At 48.4% G+C, this 12,744-nt stretch overlaps 1 protein-coding gene across 1 annotated transcript; it reads left to right on the top strand.

Moving 5' to 3' along the window:
- The first annotated feature begins 1,314 nt into the window (after nucleotides 1-1,314).
- Nucleotides 1,315-11,246, top strand: LOC132445710 (sodium/potassium/calcium exchanger 2). Its single transcript, XM_060035825.1, has 5 exons — nucleotides 1,315-1,487; nucleotides 3,074-3,305; nucleotides 3,837-3,926; nucleotides 5,327-5,493; nucleotides 6,990-11,246. Exons 1-5 carry the CDS (start codon nucleotides 1,315-1,317, stop codon nucleotides 7,237-7,239), a joined length of 912 nt encoding a protein of 303 aa, XP_059891808.1. The 3' UTR covers nucleotides 7,240-11,246.
- The last annotated feature ends 1,498 nt before the right edge of the window (nucleotides 11,247-12,744 follow it).

Genomic DNA, 12,744 nt, shown 5'->3' on the forward strand with positions numbered 1-12,744 from the left:
CTAGTATGTAGGGGATAGTAACTAGTATGTAGGGGTTAGTAACTAGTATGTAGAGGATAGTAACTAGTATGTAGAGGATAGTAACTAGTATGTAGGGGATAGTAACTAGCATGTAGGGGATAGTAACTAGTATGTAGGGGATAGTAACTAGCATGTAGGGGATAGTAACTAGCATGTAGAGGATAGTAACTAGTATGTAGGGGATAGTAACTAGCATGTAGGGGATAGTAACTAGCATGTAGGGGATAGTAACTAGTATGTAGGGGATAGTAACTAGTATGTAGGGGATAGTAACTAGCATGTAGGGGATAGTAACTAGCATGTAGGGGATAGTAACTAGCATGTAGGGGATAGTAACTAGCATGTAGGGGATAGTAACTAGTATGTAGAGGATAGTAACTAGCATGTAGGGGATAGTAACTAGCATGTAGGGGATAGTAACTAGTATGTAGGGGATAGTAACTAGCATGTAGGGGTTAGTACCTATCTTGTAGGGAACAGTAACCTATATCCTGTAGTGATTTTACATCACAGTGTGTATTACAGTCTGCCGGCCCTCTCCAGCGTCCGCTGTCTGATAGCGTAGCGTTGTAGTAGTGGTGGACGTGTGCGTAGCGGCCCTGGGGGGATTACGGGAGTCGGGACCCTCAGTGGAAAACCCAAAGCAGTAAATGTCAGCCCCCCTTTGCTGTTCAGCCTCCGATTGGGAACCGCGCCGCAGGGCAGGAAACGCCCCCCCCGGTGGTGACATTTTGGATCCAACGCCGGTGGGAGGGGGGAGGGGGGACAAGGCAGCCCGTTGGATGTCTCGACCCGGGAAGCAAATTATAAATAAACACACGGATGGTGTGTCGAAAGCACGGCACCTTGACGACAATCAGGCCTGGAGGTTAAACAACGAGGATTGTGGGAAATGCAAAATGCCAGCCAACCGTCGAGCAGCTAAACGTTGGTACTTTGGTGTCTTCCAAGCGCTCAACCACGACGCGTTCATCATCAGGGTCCAGGACGTGAAACGACGAGCATTGTGGGATATCTAAAATGGCGGCCAACTGTCAAGCACAAGCAGCTGAACTCTCCCTCAGTCCCTCAAACCTTTTCAAAGTTTGGTGCTGACGTCGGCAATGTCCCCGCTGTTATCGCTCTCTGACTGCGAGCCGCCGGGTGTTTTGGAGGCACCTCAACGACCCGCTTCAAAACATCCAGCGCTTTCCGCCATGCTCCGCGTTTACTGCGGAGCGAGGGAACCGCTCCCAGAACACACAAAGCGGCCATCTGGAAGTGGAGGGTCGGCGGGAAGCGCGCGCCGCGGATATGCAACGCGGCGCAGCTTTTGTTTGGCTGCGGCTGATCGCCAAGGTTACGGGGCAGGAGCCTTGGCTTGTCAGGGCGAGAGGGAAGAGGCATCAGGCCAACTTCCAGAAGCCCCTTGCTCTGCTCTTTCTGGGGGCCGCGCTGGGGTACGTCTTCAGCGAGGTCAACGCCAAGTAGATAAGGTGCACTGTGCTCCTTGTTTATTAATGTTTTTGCTGAGACAAGACGTTTTATATTTCGTTCTTCTTTTACGTTGCAGTTACATTGAGGTCGTTGAGCAGACGCTTTTATCTGAGGCGACTTACAATAAGTACATTTGTCATAAGAAAGTGAAACAATATATGTAGGGACAGTAAGGATGTATATATTTATATTTTTTGGAAGTTGTTTTTTGGGTGATTTATTTATTTGGGTCGTTTCTGATTGTTGTTCTGCGTTCCGCCTCCATCCCTTAGATTCTGTCGTCTTTAAAAAAATAAATAAAGGAAAAAAAGTTGTTGATGTTGTACGGTGAATATCAGCTCCCTAAAATGCCTAGGCCCCCACTTAGCGTCCCTACCCACCATGTGTCTGCGTGGATCTGCATGTGTGGGCCTGTCTCCGAGGTCCCTCCTGGCCTTCCTGGGTAATTGGATACAAAGGGACTGAGACTTCTTTCCAGTCTCAAAGGTGTTTTGTTTATGCCTTTAACCTCGGCCTGTGCCAATGCGCGTGTGTGTGTGTGTGTGTGTGTGTGTGTGTGTGTGTGTGTGTGTGTGTGTGTGTGTGTGTGTGTGTGTGTGTGTGTGTGTGTGTGTGTGTGTGTGTGTGTGTGTGTGTGTGTGTGTGTGTGTGTGTGTGTGTGTGTGTGTGTGTGCGTGGGTGGGTGTTTTTGTTTGTATACTTACAAATCATAGATATTTGCTTCAATTTAAAAGAAGGCAAATATGCCTTAAATCTTCTGGATTAGAAGTTTGTTTACTTGTCAATCACCTCCCAGAGGTAGGAATGACTCAGCAAAGTTCTTTATATTAATATAGAACTATTATAGAATAGATTTATTTTCGGGTAAACAGTGGATCACCTCACGTTAACCTAACGGTCCGATGACACTTGGCTCAGACCTACTCGGTTCACAGCGAACGTCACACCCTCAAAGTCAAAGCCAAGGGGGGCGCTGTTGGGGTCATCTGAGGGGACCCCATCAACCACAGCCCCGCTGATGGGCCCCTGATTGCTGGAGTGGGAGACCCCGCACATCGCCCAGCCTTGGGTCGGAGCAATTTCCCAAATAGAAAGTCTTCAAGCAATCCTCTCGTCTGGAGGTCGGCGAGGAACGGCCGCCGGTGAAGTCTGTTCACTGTCATGGACTGACTTATGGCCGCCCCTGGCCTCCTGAATCCCAAATGAGCATAGAGTCTCATCCGTCTTCCCCCGGAGAAACTGCAATGTTTAAGATGAAGGCCAACGCAGAACTCGTTTTGGGCCTTCCGTACAGCTTTTTCAAATTGCCTTTAACGGCTAACCACTCTGTTCCTTTTCCTGCTACTTAATTGGCCTTCAATGCTCTTAAAGGTTTCGCTGAGACAATTTATTGAAATTTTGTTCTTCTTTTACTCTCATTCTCTTGTGTCTCTGGATGATTATAAAAGCGCTGTATCTAAGACATATATAATTGGGTGTGTGTGTGTGTGCGTGCGTGCGTGTGTGTGTGTGTGTGCGTGTGCGTGCGTGAGAAAGGGAATGTGTGTGCCCGTGTGTGAGGCTCCACATGACTCTGTCGAGAGGATTCGGGCACAGTCATTCTTCGGTCAACCTCACAACACCTGACTCACTGCGTCCTGTTCTGTGTGTGTTCTCTGCTCCTCTTCCTCCAGGCTGAAGACGAAGAGGAGGAGGACCAGCCTCTGAGCCTGTCCTGGCCCGAGACCTACCGCAAGCGCTTCACCTACATGGTCGTCATGCCGATCGTTCTCCCCCTCTGGCTCACACTGCCCGACGTCAGGAAGAACGTACGTATGAGAGTGTGTGGGTGTGTGTGTGTGTGTGTGTGTGTGTGTGTGTGCGCGTGTGGGTCGGTGTGTGTGTGCGTATGTGTGTGTCTGCGTCTGTGTGTGCGTGTGGGTGGGTGTGTGTGCGTGTGTGTGTATGTCTGTGCGTGTGTGTGCATGTGTGTGTGTGCGTATGCATTTCTGCGTATGCATGTGTGTGTTTGTGCGTGTGTTTGTGTTTGTGTGTGTGTGTGCGTGCTTGTGTGCCTATGAATGTGTGTGTGTGTGTGTGTGTGTGTGTGTGTGTGTGTGTGTGTGTGTGTGTGTGTGATCTAGATTCACCAACGCGCCCCTCCTCTCTCGACTCCTCTGCAGGCGCTCATGTGTTTTTTTTTTGCAGCAAATGCTAAAATGTTCCCTTCTTTTTCGTACGTCTGCAACATCTCGTTTCATTACGTGTCCTCCCTCCTCCCCCTCCTCCCCCCTCTCCCCCCCCTCTCCCACCCTCCCCACCCCCTTCTCCCCCCAAACCTCCCCCTTTTTCCACCGCAGTCGGCCCAGAAGTTCTTCCCCATCTCCTTCATCGGCTCCATCGTGTGGATCGCAGCCTTCTCCTACCTGATGGTGTGGTGGGCCCACCAGGTGAGGGGGAGGGTTGGGGGGAGAGGGGGGAGAGAGGGGGGAGGGGCCGCGCGACATTTCCCCCGCAATGATACATCGAATTCATAAGGACTGTTTTTCCCCGAAGATACTCTTTGTTCACTTGTCAACAATGAATGAGTGAAAAAAGGAGCACTCTTAATAGACGGTGAACAGTATGAAGAAGTGGATGCCTTAGTTACACGAGAAAAACATGTCTGCCTTTGCTTGTCCTTTGACTGAAACAAATGTCATGTTTGATACAAGCTTTTACATTAGCTTGTCGAATTAGAATTAGAACGGAACTGCCGATATAAGCCTTGGTCATTTGTAAGCTGTAATTGAATGCAATGGTGCATTCACATGACAAAACAATTAAAAACTCTTCAGTGATCGCCTTTCAACTGTCCGGGCTCACCGTCGATGTTTTGGGCGGCCATTATTTAGAGACCCCCCAAAAGTCAGGTATTGGTTCGTAAAAGCGCCCCCTCCCCCCTCTAATGTTGTCTAAAGATGCTCCTTCCAGAATTCCAGACAGCAGAAGTTTGGGGGAAACTTACTTTGGCGAAAGAAAGCCGAGCCAACATGGCTCTCCTAACAAGGCCATCCAATTGATTTATACGCACGGGACTTGACATTGAGATGTGAAGTGTGTGCTGGATGTACCCGGAGGTATTTATAGTTCCAAGAGTCCGGCGCGCTCTTACTGCAGAGAGAGAGAGAGAGACGGGCGGACTCTGTCGCACTGCAAGTTCTTAAAGAAAGTTCTGGAAGAGTGATCACAAGATGTTGAGTGGGGAACAAACTGGGACGTTAGGGAGACGCTGTACACTCGCCTGATGTTTTTTGCTCCTGCAGGAGACTGCGTTTGATGCCTGGTACACGCGTTCAAAGAGGGAGTTTAGGGAGTGTGGAAAGAGCAGTTTGTTGGAGAGAGCCCGTAGAGCTCTCTGCCTTTAATGAGCTGTTCACCCGCAACGCATTTAATAATTCAGCCGCTTGTGAATATTAACCGCTCTTTAAACTGACAGAATGAATGGGGGAGGAATCAAAGATGACAAATCTCAACGCCAGTCAGCGGCCTAGTTCCCGCCCCAGGGAGCTGCCAATCAAACATGTTTTGGAGGGAAAAACTGATTAATGGGGCAGTTTGTCCTCATTCCTCCTTCCAGTCCTTCTTTATAATCCTTCAATCGTGAGGTTTTAATCAATTTTACCTTTTTAAATGTTAAAAGCAAACTGTACAAAATAAATGATAATAATAATAACATAATATAATATAATTGACTGTATATACATTAGGTATTAGAATATAATAGTATTAAAAAACGATAATGAAAATTAGGCAAAGAAATATGAAAACCCAAGCCCTGACAGGTGTGTGTCTGTTGCCGTGGTTACAGGTGGGCGAGACCATGGGCATCACTGAGGAGATCATGGGGCTGACCATCCTGGCGGCAGGGACCTCCATCCCTGACCTCATCACCAGCGTCATCGTGGCCCGCAAGGGGCTGGGCGACATGGCCGTGTCCAGCTCCGTGGGCTCCAACATCTTCGACATTACCATCGGGTACGACCCCCGCGTGACCCCCACTTGAACCCTAGCTCGACCCCCGCGTGACCTCTAGCTCGACCTCCACATAAGCCTCACGTAACCCCCCCTCGACCTCTAGCTCTACCCCCCTCTTGACCCCTAGATCGACCCCCGCGTGACCTCTAGCTCGACCTCCACATGACCCCTAGCTCCGGCGTGACTCAATGCCGATGGATTTGCATCCAGCACAGTGTCTTGTTTTTGTTTCTGTGAGACAGCATGATCATAAGGCAAGTCATACCTGACACACGTGTAAATCAAGTATAACAGAGACAAAGACAAGAGAAGACAAAATAAATTACATTTACAAAATAATTCAGGAAACAATACAGATACAAATTCACTGTTCACATTTTCTCTATTGTCAGCTTTTATCCAAAGCAAACTCCAAAGTGGATATGGGCGCCAACAATCAAATACATTTTCTCCTTCATCGCCACTACCCTATGGTAATGTCACTAAATCGTAGGGCCAAAACATTCTACCTTCAACAACAGTGACTATAAGATAACCCGGCCTCTATGCCCTCGTCCCTACTCAGCCCAAGAAACACTAAACAACCCCAGGAAAGGTTTCCTGAAAAGATTCCAGGATTAAAATGAGTTTACGACCATAAAGCAACACGTGGTTCCTGCGTGGTAATGACTTCCAAAGCTGGTTCTACAACGGCACCCGATGACATGTCAGCCAAGCGGCAGCACCTAAGGGTGCTTTAGGCACCCCCCCCCCCCCCCAACGCAAAGCACACTGCTACCCCGGAGGGCGGGGGGGTTGAAAAGACGAGGGCGGGGGGGGGTTTACGTTTCCTCGTCCGATCCCAGAAGCACAAATGTGTCCTCTGGAGCGAATCCCAAATGTTTTTAAGGCCCCTCGTTCGGTTTCTGAGGTTGCGGCAAAGTCGTCCCACCCGATCGCCCTGGCGTCCGCCGGGGTTGGGGGGGGGGGGGGGGGGGGGGGTGAGTTATGTGTGCAATGAAACAAGAAAAAAATGAACTCCCTCGTTTATGGAAGATAATGAAAGCAGAGAGTCATGTCTCTCCGGGAGTCGGCGTTAACGTCCGTGTCCGACGACGACTCGCGCTGATCACAGATCAGAACGTTGGCCGCCCGCCCGGTAGAGCGCGTACCATCAAGGCCTACTTACCTCAGCGACCCGGGTTCGATTCCTGCCCGTGGTCGTTTGTCCTCTCGCCCACACCTTCCCGATTATCTCACTCTACAATTAAAAGGATAAAAATGCAAAATGGGGGCTACACACTGGTGGTGGTGAGTGGGGTCCCCCCCTTCACTGTAAAGCGTCTTTGAGTGTCTAGAAAAGCGCGATATGAATTCAATCAATCAAAATTAAATCTTTAAAAAAATCTAAAACGCTGTGCGAGCCGTCTCTCGGCGGATCTGTGTTCACCGATCATTTAACGCCTTGGTTTACCCCCCCCCTCTCCCCCCTCTCCCCCCTCTCCCCCCCCCTACAGGCTGCCCTTCCCGTGGCTGATGTGGTCCTTCATCAACGGGCTGCAGCCGGTGAAGGTGAGCTCCAACGGGCTCTTCTGCGCCATCGTCCTCCTCTTCCTCATGCTCATCTTCGTCATCATCTCCATCGCCGCGTGTAAGTGGCGCATGAGCAAGCTGCTGGGCTTCATCATGTTCCTGCTCTACTTCGCCTTCCTGGTGGTCAGCGTCATGCTGGAGAAGAAGATCATCGCCTGCCCCATCTCCATCTGAGCGCCCCCCCCCCCCCCTCCCCCGCCCCCCCCCCACCACCACTACCCCAAGCCCTCCCCCCTCCGACCCCGACGTCCCCCCCCACCCCACCTTCGGACCTCGGAGCCATCGTTTAGCCTCATGGCCGCCACCGCCACCATCGTCCTTTATACGTCCTGCCCGGGTCGGTTGCTCAACACTCCCCCCCCCCCCCCCTCCCCTCGTCGTAGCCTCTCGCCCTTCCTGGCCCCCCCGCCCCCCCCCCCTCCTCCACCCCCAACCCCCACGCCCCCAGCCGGCGAATCCCCGCCCAGCAGGACTCCCTCACGGGGAGCCGAGCCGGCGGCGCCGCAGGAGACGAGAGGCACCAGGGGAACGGGGGTGTTCCCCCAGGAGGGGCAGGAGGCCGGCGGACAGACCGGCCCAGCGGGTTGGGGTTCCCCTGGTGTTCAAGCAGGAAGCTGGGGCGCGGAGAGGGGCAGGGGTGGGCGGGGGGGGGGGGGACACTTAAGGTTGAGGCAGCGAAAACGCCGGTGCCACGCCGGGTCAGAGAGAGAGACAGCGGTCTGGAACGGCGTGGGTGGATGCACAACGAAGTGCACCGTCACTCCTAATGCTGGTTTATAGGGGGGGGGGGGGGGGGGAGCTGAGGGCGGGGTCGACAGCTCAGCGGCCTCCGGAGACGGCGAGGTTCAGAGGAGACAGGCCGGCGATACACAAAGGATTTACTGAAGAGCTGATTGGAGGAGGAGGGAAGGGAGGAGGGGGGAGGGGGGGGGCTGGGGGGGGCTGCATGGCTCGGCGTTAAGGATGGCGTCAAGGCTTGGGGGAAGTGGGAAACAAAACAAAACAAAAGTACGGTACCATGGCGACGGTCCGGCGCAGCGCGGACGACCACGGCGGACACGGCCGTGACGTCTCGCATGCGACGACCGACGGGCAAGATGAACTTATTTTCACTTTTTTCCACACTCATCACCGGCCCCTGACAGAAGCCCCTCCCCCAACGAGATGTCACTTTTTATACACGCCACTGAATGTCTCTCTCTCTCTCTCTCTCTCTCTCTCTCTCTCTCTCTCTCTCTCTCTCTCTCTCCCTCTCCCTCTCCCTCTCCCTCTCTCTCTCTCTCTCTCTCTCTCTCTCTCTCTCTCTCGCGCGCTCTGCGGAAGTTTCCCTTGCATTTATTCATTGACTGAGTTTATTTATTTATTTATTTATTTATTTATTGGGATGCAGAGTCGTCCTGACTGATAGACGTAGCAGAAGTTGAACTGTAGCAGTGTTAGGCCTCGGGTCCGATCCGTTCAAGTTCCTCTCTTGGGTTTGCAGACGTTTGCGTATTAACTTTCGCCGTGAGACGCACATGTTCCCATCGGTCAAAGAAAAAGAAAAAGAATAATATTAGTAGTGCTTGCAGTGGCTTCCCATATACTCACCCATGATTACCGTGAACTAAGCAGGTTGGAGAAAAAAATAACATCAACAAACAATACATACAGACAGTGTGACACTGATTTAGTAATTGTTGGAGATGTATGCCGGGACTTCTGAATCTTTTCACTGGTTGAAAAAGGACAAAACCGCCGAATCAGTGAGGAGATAACGACATGTGTGTGTGTGTGGAAGACGACAGCCCATAGCTCAATGTTGACCGCAGTCGTGGTTGATTAGAGTAGTGTGTGCAGTGCGCTTCGTTCAATCCAATAGGAATCCAGCTCACCGGGTCACCCGCTACGGCAACACATTCACACACACACACACACACACACACACACACACACACACACACACACACACACACACACACACACACACACACACACACACGAGCACACAAACGCAAACACACACACACACTGAGTGGAGGAGTGCAAAATGCATGTATAAAAAAATTAATAAAGACATTTTTTTGGAGAGAAGACGTAATATATACCAATCAACCTTTAACGAGTTAAAAACCAAAAATGTATACCTTTTGAGCAAAACAAACGTATACTACTTTTCAAAACGTGTCAAACTCACGAGTTGCTTCATGCAAAACACAGCTCCACCTATAAGTAGAACAATGTTAAAATGTGCGGTCGCTGATATCTAGCAATTGTGTGCAATTTCCTTTCTAACCACCGGGTGCTCTTGTCTGCATGTGTGCAATCTGTATATTAAAGCATCACACTCCTACCGTTCCCCGCGATTAATCGACAAATATGTTACACTATCAGTATTTTGCAACGAATAGCAAAAAAAAACATGGAGAAAAAAAAAAGTGTTTTATATGGAAAAACTGAAAAACGTTTGTTATGCCATGAGCAACTCTTATGCAGTCGTCATTGAAAATCTCTACTAAGCTACGTTGAATGTGTGCACCACAAACCTAATAGCAATATATTCTGTGTATCGACAAGAAAAGCATTGCCACCCCTATCCCCCCCATCGAACGACCCTGTGTCCTTCCTCTTGTCTGTGGTGACCCCTCCACCCACCTCCAGCCACCCTCACCCGCCCTCCCCCACTGCCGAAAAAGATAACCCCCACCCCTTTAAAAAAGCGAACCCCAAAACACTGAACCCCAAAACCTCCCGTGTACGTTTTCCTCTTAGAACTTTAAACGGCAAGAAACATCTGCTTTACCTCAGCACAGTCTGTACAGTTAGCCATTTAGAATCTCTGTAAAATAATAGAAGATAGATTATTTGAATGTGTGAGGGGGGGGGGGGGGGTTGTGGGGAGGGGGGATTTGGGGAGGGAGGGGGGGGGGGGGAGAAGTGCATGCATGGAACTTGGGCTGGTTACCCATTTGAGTGTACAGGTGAGCTAGACCAATTTATTCAACTCTGTTCATTTGTATGAATCCCGTTCCACACAGGACACGTCGGGCGAGGTCACGCTTTTACTTTGTAAATAAGAATCTCCGCTTTCGCCGCTAAGAATTGCCCCCCTCCCCGGGACCTGAGATATCCAAGCGGTTTGCGCGCGGTGGTGAATTATTTACGATATATTTTACTATTTATTGATCGATGGATCGGGATGGGGTGACGATGAGTACGAGGAATGACACAAAACACTTATTTTGAACTTAGTACCGTTGAAACTCTCGGATTTATATGCATTAGACTCTCAGAATATTTGGAAGACATGGGCTTTAAATACGGCCTCCTTGCGTGTATCAGTTTATCAATCAAAGTTACGATTATTTTTACCACACATTCACCCTTTTTCCGTTCCTTCTTTTCGTCATTTGGGTACACACGCACTTGTGTTGATGGGCAAAAGGAATCGTACCACATGTTTACCCGCTCACAGTGGAGCGAGTCACATGGCACAGGGCTCCACAGACCTGTTCTTCATCCGGTCGTCCGCCTGGAAATGCAATGGACCTCAGTTTAAAAACAGCTATTTTGGTATTCCTTTTTCTATTAGACTTTATGAAAGACTTTTATAATCATAGATATGTATGCAGCACTCGAAGCCCATTTCACTGCTCATCTCAATCTACACTGCGCCCCCAGCACCTCGATTCGTTCTTCGTCCCTTTTCTTTACTTAGGTCAAAGGTTATCAGTCCTACCACGCGAACCATCCCGACGGAACGGCCATTTTAGGGTTCCGTGGCGTTACTCTTTATTATTGCAGCGTCTTCAGACTAACGTGTGTGTGTGTGTGTGCGCTCATTTTCCCCATCTCACAAATAGGTTTTTTTCTTCTTCTTTTCATTTTTTTCTGTAGTTTTCATGATGTATTTGTGTGAGAACCGGGAGCTAGCGAGATTGTAAATCAACGGGTTTGGCATGAGGCTGGCAGCCACTGCAGTGGCCGGGGTCGTAGGGTATGCAACAGAGAATCGTTGAGACCAAGAGTTCACATTTGCATTGTAAATGTTTTTATTTTCTGTGTTATTGTAAGATTGACTTAGGATGTACATATATACAGATCCAAAATAACCATATAACCTATATGTGTAAAAGCAACATGTCTCTTTATGTAAAGACACAAAGTGTAAGACAAAACTAATAAAGATGATACAGAAAATATACTCAAAGATGTCCTGCATTTGTTGTGCATTTTGATTAGACCCATCGAATGACCTACTTGCAATTATCATCCAATTATGAAAAATGTATTGAATGCAATTATTACTCGACTTAATTTGCAGCTGTCCCTGTTATACAAGGCACAATGTTTATTCGGTGACCGATTTGACCTTGATATTTCACAAGCTGACTTCATTAGAATTACAACAAATAGACTGGAACACTATTTGTCGCCTGTGTTTGATGGTTTCATGATACGTTATATAAGCTATTGAAGCCGAACTGGTGATAAAAGTTACCGGCTGATTTGACAAAACAATCAATCAGAGTAAAAACGACCGCTTTTTTTTTACCGACTGCGGTGGAAGAAATATCTGTTACGGCGCCATCTTGTGGATATAACTCGCCAATGCAATGTTAGTGATTCAATAGTCATGGCCCTTATTACCAACCAATTTTGGATTAAGGATAGATTAAAATAAATTGGATTAAGCATGGCGTTTTCATGACCTATTTCTGGTATTCGACAGTGTCATCTAACATTGAAACATCACTGCTCGTGTATAATGAAGAGCAAAGATTTGAGTTTACACACAGAATAACGGACAACCCATTCCTAATTCAAATAATTTGCCTTGATGAAAGAAGCAAGAAAAAGGGATAGACAAATAAATAAATAAATAAATAAGAAAGAAAACCACTGTAGCCTAACAGTACCTATACTCTTCTTAATGCTCGGTAGAGTAAGCCTAGTCGAACGCACGATTTAATTAAAACCATCTTTCCAGCTCTATTTATACCTTCTGCCAGTCTGTCTTATTTCGGTGACTTCCATCTGCAGACCTGTTTCCTGTTGGGCTGGGAGCAGGTCGCTGCCGCGCTGCCATTGGCTCGCTGATGATGACTCATCCCTCTCAATCATGACGTTCTGATTTCCCTGGAACACACTCGTTTGGTTCCCAAGAACATTAATCTCATAGAAAGTCCAAGGTATAAAAACGTCTGAAATTACTATATGTTATTTCTATGCATGCAAACAATCAATGTATAACCTATAAGCATATCTATTTTTAATTTAACTTGCAATAGGGCTTTTACATCGTAATGACCTTGCCATGACCTCCTCCATTTCGGATATAAGGAACATTGGATCATTAGTTATTGTGTTGGTAGTCATGTTTGTTTGTGTCCCCCATCACTAATGAGTGATTATTCTTGTAATGACCGGTCATTGTGGAAAGACATTGTTGTTTTAAAGTGCATTTTTTTTTAAATTTCTATTGAATTTTCTTGAGTCCTCTCATATGAGTGTTGCCGAAAAAAACTCCCCTGACAGTGTGATGGACGAGCCCTATCGAAGTTAGTTAAGTGATTAATTTGACAGGATTACGAACATTTCGGCTCTTACATTCTCATACATTTATTAGGGGGCACACCAACAGCACTCTCTCTCCCGCCATGTGTTTCACCGTCAGCCCACAGAACCAGACACAACATA

Source organism: Gadus macrocephalus, chromosome 17 (genome assembly GCF_031168955.1).
Source record: "Gadus macrocephalus chromosome 17, ASM3116895v1".
In the NCBI taxonomy this organism is placed as follows: Eukaryota; Metazoa; Chordata; class Actinopteri; order Gadiformes; family Gadidae; genus Gadus; species Gadus macrocephalus.